Source organism: Ochotona curzoniae, unplaced genomic scaffold (genome assembly GCF_017591425.1).
Source record: "Ochotona curzoniae isolate NIBS_2020 unplaced genomic scaffold, NIBS_Ocur_1.0 contig_430, whole genome shotgun sequence".
Taxonomy (NCBI): Eukaryota; Metazoa; Chordata; class Mammalia; order Lagomorpha; family Ochotonidae; genus Ochotona; species Ochotona curzoniae.
Window position 1 is genome coordinate 15,432,112 of NW_024466219.1, and position 24,856 is coordinate 15,456,967.

A 24,856-nucleotide genomic window follows, 5' to 3' on the forward strand; every position below is an offset into this window, starting at 1 on the left:
TGTTCCTGCCAACGGCACATTTACATAGCCCTGGAATTCTGTTAGAGTGGCACAGAGCACTCAGTCCGAAACTCATGGTTGTAGTCCTACTTCAGTCCCAAGGACAACTCTACTTTATAACAAGTAGTGTGCAGGCTATCCACTGTCCCATTCTCTAAGTACTGCCACCACCTACATGTGGACTGAACCCCAGGGACCTTGGTGTGTTCCTCTCTGGCCAGGGAGGTGCCCCTGTGAGGCAAGACCAGTACTTGCAGGCACAGTAAGCTGCTGACACTCCCACACCTCCTTGGTCCTTCCAGCCCTGGTCCCCAGGGGGCACCGGGCACAATGTCTTGGCTCCCACCACTCCTGCCACTCCTCCTAAAGATGGCCAGTGGCTGGATACAGGACCGTCTTGCTCTGCCTCCGGAACCTATGCAGGAAGCCAGCATGTCCTGCCTGCCACCGTCCAGGACACAGGACAAGGGACTAGCAGTCTGTACTCCTGGGGAAGGGACAGCAGGGGACAGTGCCCTGCACTCCCCCCTCCCCCCCACCACCAAGTCCCTACCCTTTCCCAGGGAGTTTTTCCGAATTTCTGCTAGGATCCTTCAGTTTTTGAGGTTACTGCCAAGGAGGGGATGGGATGGGGGTTAGGGGGAGGACGGGCCAGACCAAAGGGGTAAGCCACCTTCGTGCTCCCTCCTGCACCTGCGCTGGGTGCAGAATGGCGGCGTCGTTGGAGAGGGCCTAGCTAGTTCCTAGGGTTTTCCTTGCAGACCAGAGGTGTTGATGAACGAAAGGCACGCAGCCTCCCCCAAGAACAGCACCTCCACTTGAGACTTCACCGTCTGGGCGAAGGCGGAGGGAAGCTTGAGCAGCCCCCCCACGTCCAGCTGCGAAACCCCCACGTTTAAAAGGTCTGGGGGTCGCTTTCCTCCACCGCAACACCCCACTGGTGTGTTTGCCCAGTGGGGAGCTCATCGTGGCTCTCCCGGGGCCGGGAGAGGCGCTGGAGGGTCCTGTCCTTCGGCCTCGATCGGTTCGTCTCGACTTGCAAATTGCCCAACTCCAAAGTGGGGAGCTCAGGTCCCGGGAGGGGGCTCCGAATAAACAAACGGGAGAGGCGGGCAGCTGGGGGGTGGGGGAGCGAGGCCGCGGCGCCCGGTTGGTCCCTGCAGCCGAGGAGGGCGGGCCTGGGTGCTGAGCAGGAGCGGGAGCCGCGCCAGGTGCGGGGTCCAGGCGCCCTCGCCGCTGCCCGGCTGCAAGGCGGGGCCCCCGGCGTGCGGCCCCTCCCCGCCCCGCCCGCCGCGGCGCGCACTCGGTCCCCGGGCTCGCTCGCTCCGAGCCACTGGCTGAGCCGGCCGAGCCATGGGCTGCGACGGCCGCGTGTCGGGGCTGCTGCGCCGCAACCTGCAGCCCACGCTCACCTACTGGAGCGCCTTCTTCAGCTTCGGCCTGTGCCTCGCCTTCCTGGGGCCCACGCTGCTGGACCTGCGCTGCCAGACGCACAGCTCGCTGCCCCAGATCTCCTGGGTCTTCTTCTCGCAGCAGCTCTGCCTCCTACTGGGCAGCGCCCTCGGGGGCGTCTTCAAGAGGACGTGAGTGCCACCCCTGCTCCGCCACCCCCTCATCCCCGATCTCCGGCCCCGCCGGCCAGGGCGGCCAAGGCGGTCTCCCTCCCCGCCAGCCCAGCCCAGCCCAGCTCAGCCCAGTCCAGCTCTCCCCGGAAAACTCTCCGGAGACCCAAGATGACTTTTGCATTATGTGTTCGTGTTCACTGGCTCCCGGCCCGCTCCGGGAGAAGGTGATGGGGGTGAGCGGAGGTGGGCAGGGTCCGAGCTTCGCCGCCGGCACCGCCACCGCTGGACACCCCAACCCACCAGGGGCGGCGGCAGGGCCAGGAGCCAGGAGCTGGCCTACGGCTTGACCCGGTGCCCAGGACCCTGTCAGTTCCACACCAGCGGGCAAGGTGCACCCAAAGGGAGCCAGGACACACATGCTGGGATGGCCCCCAGAGACAGAGCCCTTCTCTGTGGCAGACTCGAGTAGGGAGGGCTTAGGTGTCTCAGGGAGGAAACTGCCACCAAGGGTGCCAGGAGGCCCTTCTGTTGCCAATTCTGCCTACCCAGCACTCTCCCCCTCTCCCCCCAGCCTCTGCCGCACAGACCCCAGGGATGCCCCGTTTGCGACTGTCCTGGAATCTCCCTCTCCTGGCAGTGCGGGTGGAGAGGACCACCTCCGCAGGGCCCTTCTGGAATGGCTGCTAGCACAGCCGGGAAAGCAGAGCCAAGCGTGGAGGAGCAAGTGACTTGGGATCCGGGGGCTGCTGCCGGCTTGCCCTGGTCCCAGCTCCCAGCCCATTGCCATCCTGGACTCAGGCAAGCAGCTGGCCTGGGGACAACCACGCAGCCAGGCTCCCCCAGCAAAGAGTCTGGGCGCACACCCTTGGGTGCAGACTCCTCCCTAGAATGTGGCGGTGGTGGAGAACAGCACAGGTGTCTGTACAGATGGGCCCCCCTTAAGCTGCTGAGGCATTCTCCATCAGGGAGTGATTATCCACCCACCCCCCTTTCCCCAAATCCTCTTGTAAACCACAGAATTCTCAGAAATGAGCGTCCTTCAGTACACCCGGGATTGTGTGGGTTTGGTGCAGGATTCGATGGAAATGATGTTTGGAAAATCTTTTTTTTTTTTGAAGATTATTTGTATGAAAGGCTATGTGATGAAGATCTGAAGATTTAGAGAGAGAAAGAGAGAAATCTCTTGTCTGCTGGTTCACTCCTCAAATGCCCACTACAGCCAGGGCTGGATAGGCCAAAGCTGAGAACCCAGAACTCCAACCAAGTCTCTCCCACGGGTGGCAAAGACCCAGACACTTGGGCCATCCTCTGCTGCTTTCCTAGACTGCTTAGCAGGGAGTTGTATATGAAGCAGAGCAGTCAGGATTCGAACTGGTGCTCTGACATGGGATGTGGTCATCACAGGTGGCGGCATAGCCCATGTGCCACAATGCCAGCCCCCAAAATCTTCAAAACAAAAACAAAAGCTCAAGATCCTTTGCCTAATTAGATCCTTTGCTTAATTAGAAGTAAAGAAAAGAGATTTCTAAACATCAGAGGTATTTTTATTTGTTTTTAAAGTGTTTTCACTTCCCAAAGCTCCCTTACCTGGAACTTTTTAGCTTACATGGTGCCAAGAGCAGGAAAGAGAATGAGAGCAGCATGAGTCAGAAAGAACAGCGTGGCAGGTCTGGCTCTGTGACACACCTAACTGGGCCACCTCTTCCGGGATAGCTCTCTGTCTCTCTTGGGGCTCTTCAACATCACAGGGGGCTCTTAATAGACAGCAGAGAGGGCCCTACTGCAGGAAGCAGCTCCCAGAAAAGCCTCAGGTGATGACAGTGGCCATCACTAACTATGGCGCTCCTGCTCTCTACCAGGCACTCGTGTCTGTCCTCTGGCTGTACTGACCCATTTTGTCTCCCCAGAATCCCTTCAAAGTCAAGCCGTCGTGTCCCTCATATGCACGAGAAAGCTGAGACCCAAAGAAATCAGGAAACTTGCTTCACATCACAGAGCTAGCCAGGATTCAAACCAGATAACCCAGGCGATGCCTCTTGCTTTCATGAATAATCTGCACTCTGCTGTTGGGGCCCAAGCCTGGCATGAGTATCCTGTGAGCTCCAGCTGCTCCAGGGACAGCGATGCTGGACCTTGGGAAGGGGCTAGAGAGGGCAGGTCCTGTCTGTGGTTCAAGTTTAAATTCTTTTTTTTTTTTTTTAAGATTTGTTTATTTTTATTGGAAAGGCAGATGTACAGAGAAGAGGAGAGACAGAAAGGAAGATCTTCCATCTGATGGTTCCCTCCCCAAGTGAATCAGTTAACGGCTGGTATTGCGCTGATCTGAAGCCAGGAGCCAGGAACTTCCTTCCGGGTCTCCCACGTGGGTTCAGGGACCCAAGGCTTTGGACTGTCCTTGACTGCTTTCCCAGGCCACAAACAGGGAGCTGGATGGGAAGTGGAGCTGCCAGGATTAGAACCAGCGCCCATATGGGTTCCCAGGTGTCCAAGGCGAGGACCTTAACCACTATGCTATCGTGCCCCGCCCTCAAGTTTAAATTCTGAACCTCAATCCTGCCACCCCCAAAACAGAATGTCATAAAGAATGTTTCCTTGGGTGGGAGAACCATGTTGGACTTCCTGCAGTAGTGGGTGGATGGTCTTGGGTGGGACCTGAGTTTGCCACCTTCCAGCTAACTCTAGGCAGCTCTTGTCACAGTCCCTGAGTAACCCCCCCAAAAAACAAACAGAACCTTCATCAGCCCTGAAAGTGACCTCTACACCTGGTAAGCCAGGACCTCACTGCATCTCAGTGAAGATGCCAATACCTCCCAACTTCCAGTGCTTAGCAGCTAGCATGCTGCTGGGCTGCCACGTGGAAGTGGGGGCTGTGCCCACAGAGCTTCAAGGGCCAGCTATTGCAGGGGAGGGGTTCCATGTGACACATGGGGGAGGAGAGTCAGGCGTGTCCCTTTTGATGGGGCTTCTTCTCAGATCCTACCTGGCCTTTAGCCCAAACTCAGGGCCCCTGGCTTCAGGGATCTTCGGGAAGCCTCCATTGAGCTAGGGCAGACACTAGAGGGGAAAGTGGCTGCAGAGGCGGACTTGAGCCCTCACTGCCTGGACAGCACCAGCTGTCCACACCCGTCCTCTGCCACCCACCCCCAGCTTCTAGCACAGACTGTAAGATTGAAAGAGACTAGGAAGAAGGGAGGGAGGGGGTGCTGGGATGTAGCCAGAGGAAGACCTCTCTTGGGAAAAGCTGGCTTGCCTCAAGGAGGAAATGGCTCAGAGCAGAGAAAGCCAGGTGCCTGTGGTTGGCAGAGTTTGCCGCCGTGTCTTTTATCAGGGAAGGGGCACTCAAACAAAAGGTTAGGCTTTTCCTGGTAGTGGGGACCTGCTAAACCACCCTGAAGAGTTGCCCCTTATCTTAAAGGCATCATTAGGGCCGAGAGATGCCTTTGAGAGCCTCTCTGGCCTTCGCCCAGTCCCCTCCCACTTCCCTGTATACATGCTTCTCATGAGAGGCTGGCTAAGTTCCTCTGTCATTTTCTCCAACTCCTTTTAGTCTGCATGTCCTGCCTGGCCCTGGCCCCAGCCCTGACCCCAGCCCTGGCTCTGGCTCTGGCCCAGCCCCAGCCTCAGCCTTGATCCTTGCAGCAGCCCTGGCCCCAGCCTCAGCTGTGACTCCACATTGAGGCTCCCACCATTCTCAGACCTGCTCCCCAGTGGCTGACCCCTGCAGCAACTGGAACATAATACAAGTCAGTTCCCCAGGCTCTGAGCTGGGCTGTGGCTGGTCTGGTCCCCCTTCCAGAAAGTCCCTGTACCTATGCCCCTGCCCCTTTTCAGCCCATTGTGAGTCCCTCACCAGAGGGGCTACTGTTGGAAAAGGCCCCTCTCCTCCAGGTGACATTAAAGCTGACATCTGAATGACAAGAGACAGCCAGATGTGCAGGGATTGGAGAGGGGTGCTCCAGGACAGAGTGAGGACCCAGCCAACACCAAAATTATCCTTTCTGTGTGCAGAATGCAGCCCCGCCTGATTCTGACAGATGGTCTTGCCCTAGGCTGGAGTGTCCCCAGACACAGGCTTATCTGTGCCCTCCCTCAGCTTTGTCAGAGTGGGGTCTGCAGGTGCCTGAGATAGAGGGTGCTTCCTCTCTCCAGCCCTCCCCAGCCTTCCCATCAGCCCTTCCCGTCAGCCTGGGAAATTGAGGTTGGATTCCAGTGTCCCCTCCTAGCTATAGGGGCTGCCTGTCCCTTTGGGGATGACTAAGAACTGGGGATGCCCCCATCTGTAGTTCTGCCTCCCTGGTACTTCTAGAAAGGGGGATCCAACAGGCTGGGCAGGGAGGGAGGGTGTCCTTGGAACTCCCGCTGGGCAGAAGCGGTCCCTGTGGTCAAACTGTCGGAGGGTGGTGTGCTGGCACAGCCTGGACCAAGGGTGGCACAAATAGAGCTTCCATACTCTCCCCATCCCTGAAGGACAGGAGATAGCTGCCTGGTGTCCTTGGCGCCCAGGTCCTCCTGTTTGGAGCCTGGCAGTCCCTCCACCTTTCACAGAACCAGGAAAATCCAGAGCAGGTGCACAGGTCAAGATGATCACGTGCCTGTCTGGGTGAGGCCCTAGTGTACCAGGGCCCAGGTGGGGAGGGAGGAGGTCAACAGTACAAACAAGGTCACACTGGAGAGGGTGAATGCAGCTTAGCAGGCACCTCCAGCCGAGCCCCCTCCCCGCCTGCACCTCCTCTGTGGGAGGAGCCAATAATAAGTGACTTGGCTATTTCTCAGGGCATGCTGGCCCCCCCACCCCCCCAAGCTGTACCCTGGGCCTCCACTGGCCTCAGGGGAATGGGACATATCCTCTGAGTGGCCTGAATCACTCAGGGTGGGGTAGGGGTGGAGCTTAGGCCACCCTCTGCTGGTCCTTTGCCTGGCTTGGATGTCATAAGACTTTGATCCTAGCTCTGATCTGCTCCCTTTCCTGCCTGGCTGGGGGATATAGGTCCTAAGCACTGCTCTAGCTGGGAGACCCTAGGGGGAGCAGTGATGCTGGATGGTCCCTGACAGCCACTGAGCAGCCTCCTGGGGTTACCCCGGGTCACTGTGGCCAGAACAGTTCTGTCACAGAAGAGTGGTTGACATGGGGTAAGGAGGAACAGGAGCTGGCACTGGTCCATGCTCTTGCTGCTGAGAGTGGTTTGCAGGAAGCAGCATTGTGTCCTGGGGATGCCCAGGGCCAACAGGGAACGGCTAGCATGGGGTGGGACTGCAGGTGGCTGGGGTCAGGGTGGGAATATCAGTGAGAGAGCAAAGGAGGCTCTGACATCACATCATTCCCCAGCTCAGTTTCCTGTGGCAGAACTGGTTGTCCCCCGACTGTGCCACAATGCTGGGAAATGGTTGAATTAGACCTGGAGTCCAGTCTTGGGATTCCAAGCCACTCTCCATCCTCGAAGGCAGGCAGATGTCTTTGACATGATTGATGTGTTGTTTTAATTACCCATGGTCCTGGAAGGGCCCTTGACCAAGCTGTTTGTAACAGAAGAGAACCATATTTCAGTCTGGCTCCAGTACACACTGGCGACTTCCTTGTGGGGGCCAAGCATACATACCATTCCGGATATATGTGTTTCTGCTGATTTCTGAATGCCCAGGCACAGCCCTGCAGATGCAATTGGCAAGAGCCTGGGATCCCCAGCAGGAGTTCCCTAGGTGCCAGGAGCAAGTCCCCATTCCCCTGGCTCAGCCCTCCCACCCTCTGCTAGAAGGTGCTGAGCCTCAGGCACCACCCAGGCGTGTGGACCCCCAAGCCAGCAAGGCACTCTACAGTTCTTTCCTGTCTGTTCTTTTCCTCTCCCTCCTGCGTGTCTCTGGGCCATGTGGGTCTCTCGCATTGTGCTCAAGAATGACAAGAAGGGAGGCTGCAACAGAGTAGGCTGGACAGGGCAGCCCCCCAACTCCCACCTCCACCCCCATCCCTGGTGGCTGCTGCTTCCCTTTCCTCCCCCCACCCCCGTCCTGTCAAAGTCCCCGGGTTCCTTCCTGGCCATTGCCCTGTGTTGCTACTTATCTCTCCGTCCTTGTCATTTCCATCAGATAATCTGGCCTGGCGGCCTACAGCCCCTTTCCCCAGGCTGTCCTATGCAGGGTTGGGGGGCGGGGGTAGAGAGGGACAGGCTCATAGGGCTTCCAGTGGTACCAAGCTGCAACAAACACCGTGGGAAGCTTGCAGCAGAGCCAGCAGTTGTAATCATGCCTCTGGAGCCCAGCAACACCAGCCAAGGGGTCATGGGGGTCCCAGAGCCACACACCGTGGCTGCCTACCCCTGCCATTCATGGCTCCATAGAATTGGGCCTCTGGCTGTCTGCGAGCGGCCCTCTCCAGACTGGCTGGGTCCCTGGTTGTCACCAACCCTTGTACAAATTCACACGCACACATGCACCCTTCCACAGAGAATACAGGCAGCATAACATCAGAACACCTGGGTTAGCTTCCAGGCTCCAGAATCTTCTTTCTCAGCCTTCCTCAGCCTAGTGTTGTGGTGTTGCTCCTGGGGCCAACAGCATAGGCCTCTCCATGGTGTCATTTCTGCCAGCGTCTCCTTCCATACTCCATGCCCCACACCTCGGTATAGCCAGGGCTCCTGACGTCACAGTGCCTCTGCATGCTGGCCTGTGCGTGTGCACCCCAGGGCTGGTGCTGGGCCACAGACCCAGGCAGGTACACACAGGTGCTCTTTCCTCTGAACCTTGCTCCCGGACTTTCCTGCTTTCATCCGGTTCTTTCTAGGCCTTCACAATAATGCGTTCATTCTCCAGGCACTATTTGCGCTTGGTTTGGGGGATCCTGCTTGACCGTGTGGAGGAGTCATGTCCTGGCCCAGTGGGGCTGTTATATGAGAATGCAGTGTTGGCATATTGTTGCTGTGGGGTCACCCTAAAGGCTGCCTGGTCTGTCTTGTGGAGGAAAAGGAAGCAGGGTTGAGGGGTGAGGACAGAGCGAGCCTGGGAGCTCTGCCATTTGCATGGACTCTGTGGTGTATGCTGTTGCCCCAGTGTGCTGCGTGCCAAGGAGGGAACAGGTGAAACGGAGTGGTTTTGTTACAGGAGTGTCCCAGGGCAAGGTGGTAGAGGCAACCAGTTTCAGGACTGTCAGGTGGGGACCCTAGGTGAGGTAGAGGGTCAGAAGGCATTAGACAGCCACCACTCCTTTGCTCTCCTCCCATGCTGAGTTCTGAGCAGTTGTCTTTCCAAACAAGAGAAGAGAAAATACTTGTCTTTGATAAAGGACTTTTCCAGATACAGGATCAGAGGCTGGGAAGGGACTTAGCAGGAGACATGACAAGGGCCCCAGAGGGCGCATCCTGCCTGGCCCACACCACCCCACACCCCGGAGCTTTCCACCTAGCAGCCAGTCTGGAGGCTGCCTGGGGGCTCTCCAGTGTTTTGAACACAACATTCAGACCCTTCCAGAACCCTGCTGCCCAGTCCTTCCAGACACCTGCCAGGCAGATGACCTCTGCCTACCATAGGGGCCTGTACTACTTGGCTGGGGTGGGCGCCCTAGAGGATAGCACCTCTCTGTGGGTAAGTGATCCAGGGACCCACATCCAGCCACATACACACCTGGTCCTGTCCCCTGTAGGTGTTGCTCAAGGCAGCCTTACTGACACAGCAATCCATTTGCACTCAGCTGTTTGCAAACAAGCAATGTAAGGTGTCAGCAGCATTGTCATTTGCAAAGAGAATAAGAAGCAATGAGGCTTTGTGGAACGCCACCACAGCACCTTGAGTCCTCCCAGGAGGAAGCAGCAGGAAGCAAGTGGGGAGGCCGAGGAGGCTGGGGCCATTTCTTAGAAGGCTGTGGGCTTTCCATTGACCCTGGCTCTCTCCCGCTCAGCCTAGCTCAGTCCTTGTGGGCGCTGTTCACCTCCACGTTGGCCATCTCCCTGGTGTTTGCCGTCATCCCCTTGTGCCATGATGTGAAGGTGCTGGCCTTGGTCATGGCGCTGGCCGGTCTAGCCATGGGCTGCATTGACACTGTGGCCAACATGCAGCTGGTGAGGATGTACCAGAAGGATTCAGCCATCTTCCTCCAGGTGAGCCACCCCTGCCTGTCCTATGGTCCCTACCCACAGCAGGATGGAGAACCTGCAGCTGGGCCACCCAGGCAGCCTCCTGACACCTCTAAGATTGGGTTCCCTGGCTTCTGGGGTGGGGCAGGACCAATGCCTGCACTGCCCTAACAGGAAGTTCCTTGTAACTGGCAGAATGGTGAAGAGGAAGGGCTTGCTGTCCCTACTGTGCCCTTATTTGTCACCTTCCCTCCCTGCATAGTTCCTGCTCCTCCCTGTCATCAGAGGTTCCTATCTGGCCCTTCCCTGCATGGCGTTGTTTGCCAGTGGATGCAAACTTGGTGACCATCCCCAGGGGTGGGTTCAGGCTGGGGAAGGAGGAGGGGGGCCAAGGTGGGATTGGCCTCCATCACCCAGGCTGCTGCAGTTCTTTGTCCCCACTCTGGGACCAGGCAGGGGCTCCTCGGCCACCACTTCTGAGCCTGAACAAAGCCACACCCCTCCTTTCCCAGGTACTGCATTTCTTTGTGGGCTTTGGTGCTCTGCTGAGCCCCCTCATCGCCGACCCTTTCCTGTCCGAGTCCAGCTGCCTGCCCGCCAATGCCACAGTTAATGCCACCTCCAGGAGCCACCTGTTCCACGCCTCCAGGGTCCTGGGCCAGCATCATGCAGCCGTCACTGCCGCTGCCGGGGCCCAGCTGCGGCCCAACCAGACGCTCCCGGGGCTGACCCCAAAGGACGGGGCAGGCACTCGCGTGTCCTATGCCTTCTGGATCATGGCTCTCATCAACGTGAGTAGCACTGGGGAGGCAGGGCATGAGGGGCACGTGACCTTCCACACCTCCAATCCACTGTCCAGTCTCCAACAGGGGTTCTACATGTTCTGAGATGCGTGCTGCAGCTGAGATGCAAGAACTATGCAGAGGGGTGGGGGGATGCTGCTAACCCTCCCGGGGCATTCGGCTGTGTCTTCTGGCATCACAGTCTTCAAGGCAGGCCAAGGCAGGCATTGCCACCACAAGATGGCAATCAGCTTCCCTTCCCTTACCCCAAGGCCGGATGAAGTAGACTCTGGGACCAAACTTAAAGATGTGAGGATCTTCTCCAGGAACCCCCACCCCACCCAGCCACATGATTGCCAGGTGCGCTTATAAAGGCTGGGGTGGACCAAATGACCCCTAAGAAGCTCCTCTGGCTATAGCAGCAAGGTTAAGAGACCATCCTTTAAATAGACTGTACCCCAAGTGTGTACCACTGCCAAGTCAGCTTGATCAACTTGGGGTATTCTGCAACCCAAGGCCAAACTTTACCTAAGTGTGGTTCCAGAGGCATCCTCCCTCAGCCCAGGATGCAGCTAAAGGCCCAACTGAGGAGACGCTCTCCCCGACTCTGCTACCTGCCTAGCCTAAGCAGCACTTGGGGAATACCAGGGTACCCGTCTCCTGGCTTTGGCAGCACTCGGGTAATACCAGGGTACCCGCCTCCTGGCTTGGGCCCTGTGTGGAACCAGGGGCAGGGAGTGTCCGAGGAGGCCGATGGCCCCGCTGAGGAATAGAGACACCAGTTGCTCTTCCCCCTGGCTTAGGGCCCCATCTATGCTCCAGTAAGACTTGTGGGCCAGGTTGCCCAGCAGGTGCCATGCCTCAGCAAGTTGCTGCACATGGAGCTCTACAAGGGGCCTTTAGTCTGCCCACTGGCACTGAGCGGTATGGCAGGTGTCATGTCCCCCTACCTCCTGTCCCTAGCTCAGAGCTCCAGTGAGGCTGCATCAGGCTAGAAGCCAAACTTTAGCACACAGCCACTGCTTGCGTCCCACGAGTCAGCCCCCTTGGAGCCTTCCCTGGGCAGTGCTGGAGCTCTCAGCTGTGTACCTTTTCTTCCCTCTTCTCCCCTCCATCCATTGTTTGGGGGAACAAAGCATTCCTGGGCCTGGGCACTCCAAGGAGGACTTGGGGAGGGCACGGGGCCCTGTTTCTGGCCAGGGAAGGGGGACAACACCACCAGGAACCGTAAGGGCCGACTGAAGCCCAAGGGCTGTCTTGTGCTCCTGGAAGCACAGGCTGGAGGGACTTTGCTGCAGAATTTCCTTGCTTTCTCTACAGGTTTGTGCCTGAGAATAAACTGTGTAGTGCAGAGGGGCATGCTCTCCTGCTTGCACCTGGGTTCACCTCACCTGTCACTCTTGCTGCCCAACACAGGAGCCTTTTAGAAGCCAGGTGTCCCCCTGGCAGCCTCGCCAGCCAATCCTGGGAAAGCCCCTCCCTGGCAAGCCCCGCCTCCAGGATCTGCTGCTTTCCCAGCTGTTTCCCCTTGGCCTTCCCCCAGGCACTACGCCTGCTGGGTACCTGTGTGTTTTTCCTGTCCCCCCACTGCATAGTGGAGAAGGGCTGTGTCTCTCCCTAAGGGAACCGGCTGACTCTTCCCACCAGGATCTGTAGGTTTCCTGCTGCCAGGCACCAGTAGTTCTGAGTGCAGAAATTCCCAAGGTCACCCCTGGGAGGTACCAGGCGCTCTTTAGGGGGTGTTTTTATTCTGTTTTGTTGCCTTTTACAATGATGGAGGAACTGGGGAAATGCGCAGTGCAAGTCTCCCCGAGTCCTAGGAGCGAATGAGGTTCTTGGAGCGGCCGGCTGGCAAGCTGGCACAGACTCAGGCTGGGCAGTGGCTGCTGGGAAGGAGTCCTGGGCCCAGCTCACCAGCCCCTGGGGAAGCCCGAAGGACCCAGGCTCAAGTTGCAGCAGGTGGCAGGCAGCACCTGGGCGTGGTCCAGGGCTCCCTGGCAGCCAGGGTTTTAAGATGCGAGCAGGGGCACCTGAGGGAGGCACGAGGCCTCTCCAGGCAACCCTGAAGCAGGGGACATTTCCCACTGCTCCTGGGAGTTCCGGAAAAGCCTCGTGTAAACAGCTGTGAGCAGCCGGCGGCAGGCAAGCGGGCCTGTGAGGTGCTCTCATAAACATGTACTTGGCATGGCAGGAGGCCAGGCTTGGGTTTTCTGGTTCAGAGGCATGGCCCCTCCTGGAACACACCACCCAGGCAGCCCGGAGAAGGGGCCCAGACCCTTGGCCATCACTTCTGTCTTTTCCCAGGCCATTAGCAGGCTTCTACAAGGGAAATGGAACAGCCAGGACATGCACTCAGTGTGCACATGGGATGCTGGTGTTGCTGTGTCACAATGCTGGCCTGAAGTCACAATTCAGAACCTCAGTTGCCCCATTGTCCAGTGGGGATGTTAACTGCCCCTTCCCACCCCCAATCTTGGAATACCATAGTGGACTCAAATGAAGCTGCTTTCTGGAGTGTTCCGTGACCTGCCGGCCAGAAGGCCGGAGGCACAGTGGTCTGCAGACCTCTGTTCAGCTCAGGAGGTTGGAGATGAGATTTACCTGCTGGTCCCCACTCGGCAGCCAGCGGAGGCCCGGAGGGACTGGTGGAGATGAAGTAGGAGTTGTGTGAGGCACCTGGCTCATGGGCTGGGGGCAGCTCTCAGGTGGGCACCCTTGGGGGAAAAAAAAAACGCCTGCTGCCAGGGCTGTGCAGATAGGTGCCAGGCACGGGCAGGAGGAGGGGCCTTCCTGACCCGATGCCCCGCCCCCCGCAGCTTCCAGTGCCCATGGCAGTGCTGCTGCTGCTCTCCAAGGAGCGGCTGCTGACCTGCTGCCCCCAGAGGAGGCCCCTGCTCTTGAGTGCCGACGAGCTCGCCCTGGAGACGCAGCCCCCTGAAAAGGACGATGCCTCTTCTCTGCCCCCCAAGTTCCAGCCACACTCAGGTGGGGGCTCCTGGGACCTTTCCCACCTTCCCTGCTGAGAGGGTGTACCCAGGTGCTAGTGGTTAGGAAAAAGCCTTGACCCCGCTGGCCTGGGGGAGGGACTAAGCTAGAGCAAGTGGAAGCAGCTGGTGCCCCCCTGCCCCTGTGCCTTCCTCCAGCCATGCCCCTTCCTGCACCTCCCTAGGGCACGAGGGCCTGTTCAGCTGCTGCCAGCGGAAGAACTGCCAAGGAGCCCCCAACTCCTTCTTTGCCATCCACATCACAGCTGCCCTGGTCCTGTTCATGACAGACGGGATGACGGTGAGTCCGCGGGCGAGGGATGGGGGGGCCACATCCTCACGTCTGGGAGCGCACCCAGGATTCTTAGACACCCAGGAAGAGCTAGCTTTGCTCTACTTGGGTCAGCTCTCTAGGTAGGGGCCCATGTGGGTTGCCAGCAGTGCCCTGGAGTGCATAGCCTTAAAGCACAGTGCCTCTGCCAGAACACTGGACAAAACTGGCCTCTGGGGAGGGCTGAGCCCAGCTATTCCTGCCTCTAGTCACCTCGGCTGCATTGGTGCAAGTCTCTCTGCTGCTTTCTGAAGTCTCTTAGGAGGAGACTGGCTCAAATAGCTGACTGATTAACTTGCTGCTCTGCGTAGGAGCCCTGGTGAGGAGGGGTTGCTTAACTAAGAACTCTGTCCACCACCGGGGAGTGCTTGTGACGCTGGTTGACTTGCAGTGTGACCTTGGCCAAGTTGCCGCTGACCATTCTTCCACCTGTAAAATGAGATGCTTGTGCACACCTGGGAGTGTTTGTCTGGGGAGCAGTGCCTGTCCAGGCCTTGTGGGGTCGCTGTTGCTTCTCTGAAGCTAGTCCCTGCGTCACCAGCTGCTAGCCGGGTCGGGCCACAGGTGTGCTCAGCAGGGGCCTGGTCTCTCCCCAGGGAGAATATTCAGCCTTTGTGTACAGCTATGCGGTGGAGAAGCCGCTGTCGGTGGGACACAAGGTGGCAGGCTACCTCCCCAGTCTCTTCTGGGGTTTCATCACGCTGGGCCGACTCATTTCCATCCCGGTCTCCTCACGAATGAAGCCGGCCACCATGGTGTTCATCAATGTGGTGAGTGGCCAGTGCTGGAGGGGAGGGGGCACCTTCCGCCCAGGAAAGCCCACGTGCTCCCAGCCACGGCCCCAGGACACGTGCTTGGGACTGGACACTGCCGCCTGGCTGGGGACGTAGACACGAGGGGGGAGAGGTGCTGACGAGGAGGGGCGGGGCAGCTTGTGTGTCCGCTGGACAGGAGCAGAAGCAGAGACAGGAAGGAGCTGGGACCTCACAGGACACAGGTTCCTGCTGACACAGACTGCCCAGAGAGGGACACATGTGCTGGCCTCCCTTGCTAACCTTGGCACCAAGCTGGTCAAGCCTTCTTGCTGCCCATAGAGGCCTGGAACCCCCAGACATCTGTATAGCCACCACCCCCCCACCAGGGTTGGGCCTGGTGATTTGCATGTTGTAGCTATGCTGTGTGATTTTTTAAAAAAAGATTTCTTTAATACACACACACACAGATCTATTCACTAGCTCACTGCACACACAGCTGGGAGCCAGGTGCTCCAGGCACTTAGTGCTTGACCCATCCTTGCTGCCTCCCAGGGGTGTGCAGTAGCAGGCGGCTGAAATGCAGCAGAGCTGGGATTCAAACCCATGCTCCCCTGCACCTATGGGCCAAACGCTGACCCCAGTGTAGCTTTGGGAGCCGGATTAGGAACCTAGGACATAAACCAGTTGTGCGGCACAGGTAGGATTCTCATCTGGTCCTCTTCCCAGATGTGTTTTGCCTAAAATTAATGTGGACGCAAAAGCATGGGTATAAACCTTAGAGATGGGGTTAGCAAAAAAAAAAAAAAAAAAAAAAACCGATGCCTATGCAACAGAGAGCCTCTTTTTGCCAGGAAGAGTTCTGGGCCCAGCTGCCCGTGGTGGGGAGGGTCTGGGGAGGAGCCACACTGGCTGAGGAAGCCCCTGGGCCTCCAGGGGAAGCTGGCTGCCGCTCCCAGAGGGCGGAGACCCGGCCGCTTGACAGACTACTTCCCCTCTCTGCTCGTCTCCCTGTGGGCTGGAGAGGAGGGAGGTGGGCGTTCATCCTCCCCCTCCCCCCGCTCTCCACTCCAGAAGAAACTGAAGATGCGGGTGGAGTTCCCGGGGCTTACGGATGACACTCTGGGGCAAAGGCAATGTCACATTCCAACGCCCACTGCTGGCGGTGGGTGCGAGGGTGTGAGATGGGGCGCGCTTCCCTGTGGTTTCGCACGTACTTGGGGGCTTCCCGGGCAGCTCCCACTAAGGGAGTTGCAATTCCCAGGTGGTCCACACGGTGGCGCGCCAGGCACACTGAGACGTCCTCTCCAAGGCTGAGAGGGGCTGGGCTGGTCGGTGGGATCACCCGCCTTCCCCCACCCCACCTCTGATTTTTAATGCCCACCCCCCTGTGGCGACAGGTCGGCGTGTTGGTGACATTCCTGTTTCTGCTGATTTGCTCCTACGATGTCCTCTTTCTGTTCCTGGGTACCGCGAGCCTGGGCCTGTTCCTCAGTAGCACCTTCCCTAGTATGTTGGCTTACACCGAGGACATTCTGCAATACACCGGTGAGTGACCGGCCTGGTCTGCCTCTCTTCCCTCCACCTCTGTCCCGCCTCTCTGCCCCAGCTCCCAGCTGGCTCTGGCCCCAGCAGGAGCACGGCAGGGCTGGCTCTGGCCCCAGGCTGCTGTTGCTGATCCATGTCTCAGCTGTGTCTGTGGACTCACAGCTGGCATTTTGTGTGTGTGCTGGACAGTTTCAAATTCAAAGGAAAAAAGAAAAACTGAAATTATGAAAGAAAAAGGAAATTATGGCCCAAGACAAGTGTTTTATGATTGCGAACAATAGTGCCTGCCAGCTTGCCTGGTGTGGCAGACGTTGTTGGAAGCATGAGGGATGTGAAGGATGATCCCGTGCCTGGCTGGGGTTGTGACACAGCTTTTTGATGTCAGAAGCTTCTGATTCTCTCATCTCCCCAGCCCTGCCCTAGCCCTCCCAAATACATATGGCAAAGCTCTTTATAATGAGTTAATTAAACATAATTGCATTTTTGAACACTTAACATTACTCTGAGAAGTAACTGGAATCATCCTAGAGGTTGGAAAACCAGTGCTGAAATGAGCGAGGCTTCTTAGAAGTGGAGGAAAAGGGTGTTCAAGGAGGACAAGACAATTACAGCTGCACCCGGCTCTGTTTCCCACAGCCACAGGGGGACAAGAGGGGACTGAGTCGTTGGGGAAACGACATTTTAGGGGAGCAGCATTGTGGCACAGTGGGTAAAGCTGCCACTCAGGATGCTGCCATTTATATGAACACTGGTTCGAGTCCTGGATGCTCCACTTCTGATCCAGCTCCCTGCTAGGGTGCTTGGGGAAGCAACAGCGGAAGATGGCCCTAGTGTTTGTGCCCCTGCAACCACATGGAGACCTGGAAGAAGTTCCTGGCTCCAGGCTTTGCTGTCTGGGGAGTAGATCAGTGGAGGGAAGATCTCACAGAGAGAGAGAAAAAGAAAAAGATCTTCCCTCCACTGGTTCAAGCCCCAACAGCCAAAGCTGGGCCAGACCAAAGCCAGGACTTGGAATACCACCAGGTCTCCCATGTGGGTGCAGAGGCCCAAGTGGTTGGATCATCTTCTACTGCGTTTCCTAGCCCATTAGCAGGGAGCTGGAACAGAAGTGAAGTAGCTGGGACTTGAACCAGTGTTGGACTTGAACTGGCACCCCTATGAAATGCTGGCTTAACTTTACTGCAAAATGCTGGCCCCTTGGTCCTTGACGTTGAAGGATAATCCACAAACCATCTTAGCTCAGAACATCATTACTGAGTATTTTCTATGATAAGTCTGCATGGCGTCCCATTTTCAAAATGGAGAGGCTGTTTTATAAAATCAACATGTTCCTTACACGAATTTCAAGCCACACAAGCAGTAGGTAGAAATGGCTGATGGGCTAGGAAATGCAGTACAAGATGGTCCAAGCACTTGGGCCTCTGCACCCCACCAACGTGAAAGCCCCCTTGTTCCTTCCCACTTGCCTTCTGTGTACTTGCGTGCAAACTGAGATCCAAATGAGCCCGAGATGTCTACTGTGTGCTGTCTGTAACTTAGAGGAAAGGCAAGCCTGCCCCATTGACCCCGAGAGTCTCCCTGTGTCTGACTTGGGCTCCTCTGAGTTGGGGTCTCCATGGGCACCTGGACCAATTCCATTGAAGCGTGCCTCTGAGGAGGCCCTGACCTTGACAGAGATGGGGACCTGAGACGCTTCTTGCATCCTGTCCTGATCCAGCCAGCCAATCCTGCTCCTGCTTGTTCTGCTCTGGGTGCAGTGCTGGCTCCCTGGGGTCCTGCCCAGGGAGGCACAGTCTCTCCTCCAGCTTGCCCTGCAATACCCTTTCTGGCTCCCACACCCCCTGATCTGTCCGCTCACCCTTCCCTGCTTCCTCCCATCCAGTGGGATGCTCCTCCAGGCCTGTTGGAGAGCTGACATTGAACCCCCCGACATTGTGCTAGGCCCTGGGGTTTAGTGCAGCTCAAGGCTTGCACCTGTGTTTCCTGCCCAGGATTCGAAACTCACCTCCACACTTCCTGACTTTATGACCTTGTTTAATTTCTTTTTTAAATTTTAATTTATTTAATTTTATGATACCATTCCATAGGCTCTGGGATTTCCCTTACCTCCTCCCAAAATTCCCTCCCCTACTACTAATTTCCCCTATATTATTACAATAGTATAGTCCTTCATAAGCAGTCATAAGTCCATCATTCTGCTATCTAAGTGTATCCTGACATTGCGGGTATGGACAACAGCAGAGTCTGGCACCCTATTGTCAAGATAGATTTCACAGTTTCACTGGGAGTCCGTCTGTGATTTGGAAGTAGACATGCATACTGCATTGTATCTTCACATCTGGATATGATAAGTCAATTCCCAAAGGTTCTCTCTGATATAAGGCAGCCTTCATGCAAACTATGAGATCAACGGCCCTTTCAAAACTGTTTTTGCTGCAACTCATGGGTTTTGATATTTTTTTTTATTTTCATTTCTTCAAAATAGTTTCTTTTCTCTTATTGAATTCTTCACTGACTCATAGGTCATACAGTGGCATCATTTTCGCCAATGTTTTTTATTTGCTTTTTCATTTCTTCAGCAATATTTTGGTCATCCAGTAGCATGTTATTTAACTTCATGGAGTTGTACATTTTTAAACTTTATTCCTGTTGTTGATTTTGTTTTATGGCTTTTCATATAAGGGCATGTATAGTAGCTGTGTAATAGAGACTGTCCTATCCAGATGTGAGGACACCTTGTATAATTTCATTTCCTTCTCTTTAAGTCGCAACTTTCCCATCTGTAAAATGGGGAAGCAGAGTCCTATCTTTTGGAATGTAGTGCTTTAGAGGAAATGTAACTGCACAGCGTGGCTGGCCCACGGGGGCTCAGAACCAGCCAATTCTTACTCTCCTGCACAGCCTCCTATGTACAGAAAGTCCTTGACATTTTTAAAAATTTTATTCATTTGAGACAGAGCTCTCATAGGCTGATTCACAGGCACAGGAAGGCCTGAGCCAGGGGTTCAGGAGCTCAACCCTGGTCCCTCATGCGGGTGACAGGAGCCCAATGACCTGAGCTGTCCCTGCTGTCTCCCCAGGGTGGACATTAGCAGGGAGCTGGAGTCTGGATCTGAAGCTGGGAGGCTCCCAGGCCTCCTGATGTGGGGTGCAGGCATGCAAACCTATATGCCTCCTCCCCTTCATGGTTCTGGGGACAAAAAAGTAAGATGGACAGTCGGGGGGCCCTGGACTTGAGAAGGGCATGGCTAATACTGGACTTGCTGAGGGCTATGGGAGGAGAGGGGATGTGAGCTGGCCCCGGGCTGAGGAGAGGAAAGGGGGAGGCATGAAGGGTCGGGGGGTGGGGTGAACAGAGAAGATGTGAACCTAAAGGAAAGAGCTAGAAGGCGCTCACTGTCCAGAGGAGACGATGTAACTGTTTTAATCCAAAGCACTGAGATGCCTGCTACACGTGGCCACTGTGCTCCCACTCAGTGCCGCTGGGTGCCTCTGGGCAGCAGGGAAGGCAGAGAGCAGACGGGGTGGGAGTCAGTGGGCGGGAGCAGGGTGCAGGACCCATCTGAGCACATAGAAAAACAAGGATCCAGGCCCGGGGACAGGGAGGAGTTGGTGATGAGAATATCACCTGGGACCTGAGAGATGAACAGGAGTCCACCAGACCAGGAGCATCGGGAGTCAGGAAGCCTCGGCAAGGGCGTGGACTTGGCCAGGGACCCAGTGAAAGCTGCTCCTGGCTGGAGCATGTACAGAGAGGGTGTAGCCAGGGCAAGGCTTAAAGGGCTTTGTCTAGGAGACCACGTGGAAGGATGCGGGGCTGGCCTGGGTGCTGACAGCTCCCACTACTGCTTCCCCAGGCACCTGACTTAGGTCAGTCACATCAGAGTCCACAGTGACCCTAGGAGGATCCAGTGTGAGGCCCAACAAGACCCAGAGAAACTGGCCAACTTGTCCAGGGTCGCATGGCTGGCAGATGATGTGGCTGGGCTTAGAAACAGAGTCTTAGCTGAGCTCGGGCCCCACAGGTCTGTGCAGGTGGCTCCCCAGGGCCAGGCCAGGGCCCTCAGGGTAGGCAGATTGGCCTGCATGTAGGAGCAATGCCCTGGGAAGAGCTCTGAATGCCAGGCTAAGCAATTGCAGACAGAAGACTCCAAGACAACAAAGGGGCCTTCATGATGCAAGACCTCAAGCAGACCTCACGAATGGCTGTCCCTCTTTGCAAGATTTCCCGTGACTGCATGGACTATGACAGCTGACTTCTGTCTACTGGACATGCTTGCACGGAACAGAATCCTTCTCTTTTTTTGTCAGGTTGTGCCACCACCGTGCTGGTGACCGGGGCAGGAATCGGCGAGATGGTCCTGCAGATGCTGGTGGGCTCGGTACGTAGGGGACTCCAGGCCAGGCTGGCGGGGAGGTAGGGGGAGCATCCTCCAGCAGGTGGGAAGATGTGTCTGCTCTTCCCTCCCGCTGCTGTTGCTTTCCTGAATTAGCCAGCACAGCCTGACCTGGCTGGTGTTGCCTTGTTCCCACTTCTGGCTCAGCCTTGGATGCTGAGCCCCCTGCTGTGGGGTCTGGAGATAGGACATAGCCAGTGCCAGGAGCTAGGCTGGGGAAGGTGGGGAGAGAGTCGGTGGGAACATCACATAGCTCCTTCTCAACCCCACCCCCACACCATCGCTCACAGATGCTGCCAGGGCTACCGCCCCATGCCTGATGCAGCCACGCTTGTCCACAGAAGGACAAAGAAGTCTGTCTGATTGAAAGCTGTTGTGCACAGATGATCTGCGCTTTGACCTCAGCTCTGGGGGTGTGGCCACTTGGCCTAGGTCAGCCACACTTGCAGCCCCGGGCTCTGTCTGCAGAGCCCTTTCCATCTTTCATCACACCGCCTGCTCTCTGCTGCCCAGCCCTGTGAGGTGATGTCTGGGATTCGTTTCAATGTCATCTGGTGCAGGAAGTAGAAGGTTCCAGATGAAATTGCTGCTAATTCCTTAAGGATGTTCCAGAAGCTGCTGTTTTGAGGCCTTAGCTAATATTTGATTGGGAAGGTGAGAGACACAGACGTAAACAGGAAAGCCCTTCCACCTAGCGGCTCAGTGTTCGAGAGCCAGGGCTGGGCCAGGCCGGGCGAGGATCCGAGAACTCCATCAGGGCTATCACGTGGGTATCAGGGAGCCTGACCACTTGAGCCATCAAGTCCTGACTCTCGGGGTACATGTCAGCAGGAAATGGGAATCGTAAGCAGAGCTGGGACCCCAATCTGGGGCACAGGGGCGCCCTAACTGCTGTGCTAAGTATCAGTCCCTCTCTATGCTATTTCTGATGTATGTTTGGCATTTTTATAAAACAAATATAAGGTTCAAAAGTGTGTATCTTCTGCAGAGCCCCAGTTAGGTCTTACAGGTATGCAGACACCTGGCAGGACTGTCAGTAATGACAGGGAGATTCTTAGAAAGTTCTAGAACTCAGAACTGAAAATGACTGTGGGAGGTCATGAGGTCCAGCCCTACCGAGGTGCAGGACGAGTGGCTCCTGTAGACAGGCAGCCCTGTAACGGGACCGGCTCAGTGTGCCCTCCACTGCAGCGTGCCCTCCCCTGCGTGCTCCCAGCCCCTGTTGATGCCTGTTTCCCCTCCGGCTCCTGCAGATATTCCAGGCCCAGGGCAGCTACAGCTTCCTGCTGTGTGGCGTGATCTTTGGCTGCCTGGCTTTCACCTTCTACATCTTGCTGCTGTTTTTCCACAGGATACACCCTGGACTCTCATCAGGTAAGGAGAGGCTCGGCTCCCACACAAGAGGCGGAAAGCGGGGTGGGGAGGAGGCTAGGGGCCAAGCAGGCTGGGCCAGAAGCACCGTTCTATTCTGTTCTGAGCAGAATGCACGGAAATGTTTATTTTTCTACAGCTTCCTCTTCCCCTCTTCCTGCTTTCCGTGCGATTGTTTAAGGCAGGAGGGCACAGGACAGCTGACTCAGGGTTTCTATGTTAGCAGAAGGGCATGGACTGTGAACTTGGCTTCCTGCATCCCACCATGCCACAGAGCTGTGGGCCAGGAATCTTTCCCAGCCAGGCCCCGGGCCCTGCGAGGTAGGGCCTGCCTCCTGGGCTGGAACGGAGCCCAGCGGCCTAATTGGCCATCCCTTTGCAGTTTTGGGTTTTGACTCCAGTCCAGATTTTTTTTTCCCCCCCAAAAGCAGCCTTTGGGCCCCGGGAGGATGGAGGCAGAGCCACCTCCTAAGAGAAGGCTCCCTCCCAGAAACCCTAGGTGGAGCTGGGTGGCCAGGGCCCAGCGGCCAGGACCCTGGGCAGTGCCTGACGCTCTCCAGAAAAACACTAATGACACAGGGAGGGTGGGGCCCAGGAGTCATCAGACCCAAGCCTGAGCAGACAGCTCTCCTAAAGACATTCTGGGAGGCTTTGCTGAACAGCATGTGAACAACCAAATGGCTTTTATATTCATGAGACTAAAAGCAACCAGCAATCCCAGTGGGCCAGCACTGGGCAGGTGTGGCTTTGCTCTGCTGCCTGCCCCAGGAGCCACAGAGCTGGCAAGGACACAAAGACAGGGTCATGGATGAGGGGTGGCTGCTGCTCAGCCTGACTTTGGGTCTTTTCTTTCCTAGATTCCACCCAAAACAAATCACTGGACGTGGAAAACTCAGAATGTTACCAGAGGTAAACAAGCACATGGGGGCAGCAGGCCAGCCAGCCTCGGGCGCAAAAGCTGAGGGTTGCAGTGGAGGCAACCTTTTGATGCATTTGTCTCTCCACTCACCTGGTTCGTTGAAGAAATTCCATGGAGTCCTGATGCCCAAATCTCCCCCTGGCACATTAGCAGACTTTTACCTGGCTGTTCCCATCCCTTTCCCTTGCCTGATTTGGGGGACGGGCTCTGGTAGGAACCATCCAGGAACCCCCATGGGACGGTAGGAGCCAGCCTGCACTTCCTTTCATTTTCCACCTCATGCATGGACCATGCCTGGGTTGGTGAGGCTGAGAAACCAGGTTCAAGTTATTACGCTCGGTCATCAGTGCTCATATAGATGTGTTTAAAGGTCCCCAGGCCAACCCCGAGTTTCTCCCTGGCATGCGCAAGGCGTTTCTGTACTCTTAGGGCCCAAGCCAGAATCCATCCTTCTCACAGCTTAAAATGCCCATTGCAAGATTGATTCTTACTCTTTGGGGCCCTGATTCAGTGGTATGCTGGGCCAGCTCACACCAGCTTGAAGAAGCTGCCTGATAAAATTGAGGGCTGGTTGTTAAAACATCAGCCGTTATGAAATTTTTATGGACTTAAATTATGAAAAGCTGAGGTAATAAACACCCAGGACTCCCCATGTCCCCATGTTACGGATGCTCTTGAGGTGCTGGGTTTCTGGGGGATGAAATGACCAGGTGATGGAAGCTTCTGGGCCTTTTCCCATCTCTGCTGACCGTGGCAGCATGTCCCTGTCTTGAGATCAGCCACGGTGAGAGCATTTATACCACAGAAATTGGCCACAGCTATCACGTTAGCCACTTTCCAGCCCACGCTGCTAATCATCCATGTTTACGGGTCCAAAGCCTGTGGGGACAATGGCATGCATGTTCTCATTTTCCCTACTGAACTGACAAGCATATAAAAGGCACTGAGAAACAGCACAAAGAATTTCCCAAAGACCTGTCATTTTAATTCTACATCTTTTGTACAAGGAAAAAAAAAAAACCCTCCACGTCCAGCTCTTTAACAAATGACTAAGTGTGGCACAATTCCAGCCGTGCAGTTTGCTGAAAGCAGTAATGCAAGGTGGGACTCAGGAGGCTGTGAGTTGGGACAGCCTCCTGCTTGGCTTGCATATTCAAGTATACGCAAATGTTATGCACCTGAGCAAAGAAGTGGATCAGGGTTCTTGGCCACCTGTCCCAAGTGCTGTGGTTCACAGGCCTGACATCTGGCCAGAACCGCAGGTGTTGTCCAGGCCGCAGGCTCCGACCACCAGCATCCTGTGTATGACAAGGATCTGGCTGGAGAGACCTGGGTCAAGCCTTGGTCTCACCCTCCAGCTTGGGCAGCCCTGGGAGCACATCTGAGGCTCTTCCAACCTCACTTTTCACCAGTAAAGTGGCATTTCTAAAAGTACCTACCCTACCTCAAAGGCATTTTGAAAGAATTAAGTGAATTTGTATAAAGCGCTTACTCTAAGCCTGACATAGAGATTGCTTAGTAAATACTGGCAATTTCTATTTTTAAAACTTCCTTCTAAGCAGTTTCAGGAACTGCTCATATGCTTGGTACATATTTATTGTAAGTTTAACAGATCCAATGTCTTAGGAAAGCTGGTGGTCAGGGTATAGTTTTAACTGCAAATACTTAAGAGGCCAGCCGATGTCAAAATGCAATCCTACATGGACACACGTGATCTGGGCAAAGGAAAATAACCTTTTTTTATATAGATCTAGAAAGAAGACTCAATGGTTATATCTAAGTTGATTGTGATTAATTTGTTACTATAGAAGCCAACAACAGATTGAAGCCTATCTTTCCTAAAATAAAAGTATTTTAAACTTGGTAAATGTTGTTCTCCATGGGAAAGGTCCTGCTCTATAAGCTCAGAACTAAGTGTCCCCACGTCACCAGAGACAGGGTCCCAGGGCTGCTGCTTGTGGACAGCCAGAGGCCTGGGCACCAGCCACGGAGCAGCGCCAGCTGGCCAGGACACCTGCAAGGGTCTGACACCAGGGCAGGGTAGCCGCCTGTTTCCAGCTCCCCAGGCTGTCCTGTCCAGGACCCACACTACCCCGGGTCAGGGACGTGCCACTCCGTTCTGCTCTTTCAGAAACAGCTGTCTGACG

At 55.8% G+C, this 24,856-nt stretch overlaps 1 protein-coding gene across 1 annotated transcript; it reads left to right on the forward strand.

Moving 5' to 3' along the window:
* Positions 1–1,325: 1,325 nt before the first annotated feature.
* MFSD4A (major facilitator superfamily domain containing 4A) lies at positions 1,326–24,570 on the forward strand. Its single transcript, XM_040985530.1, has 10 exons — positions 1,326–1,583; positions 9,451–9,649; positions 10,138–10,416; positions 13,224–13,392; positions 13,577–13,692; positions 14,319–14,492; positions 15,875–16,022; positions 20,334–20,404; positions 21,673–21,793; positions 22,648–24,570. The coding sequence occupies exons 1-10, from the start codon at positions 1,354–1,356 to the stop codon at positions 22,701–22,703; spliced, it is 1,563 nt and encodes a 520-aa protein (XP_040841464.1). The 5' UTR covers positions 1,326–1,353; the 3' UTR covers positions 22,704–24,570.
* Positions 24,571–24,856: the final 286 nt, after the last annotated feature.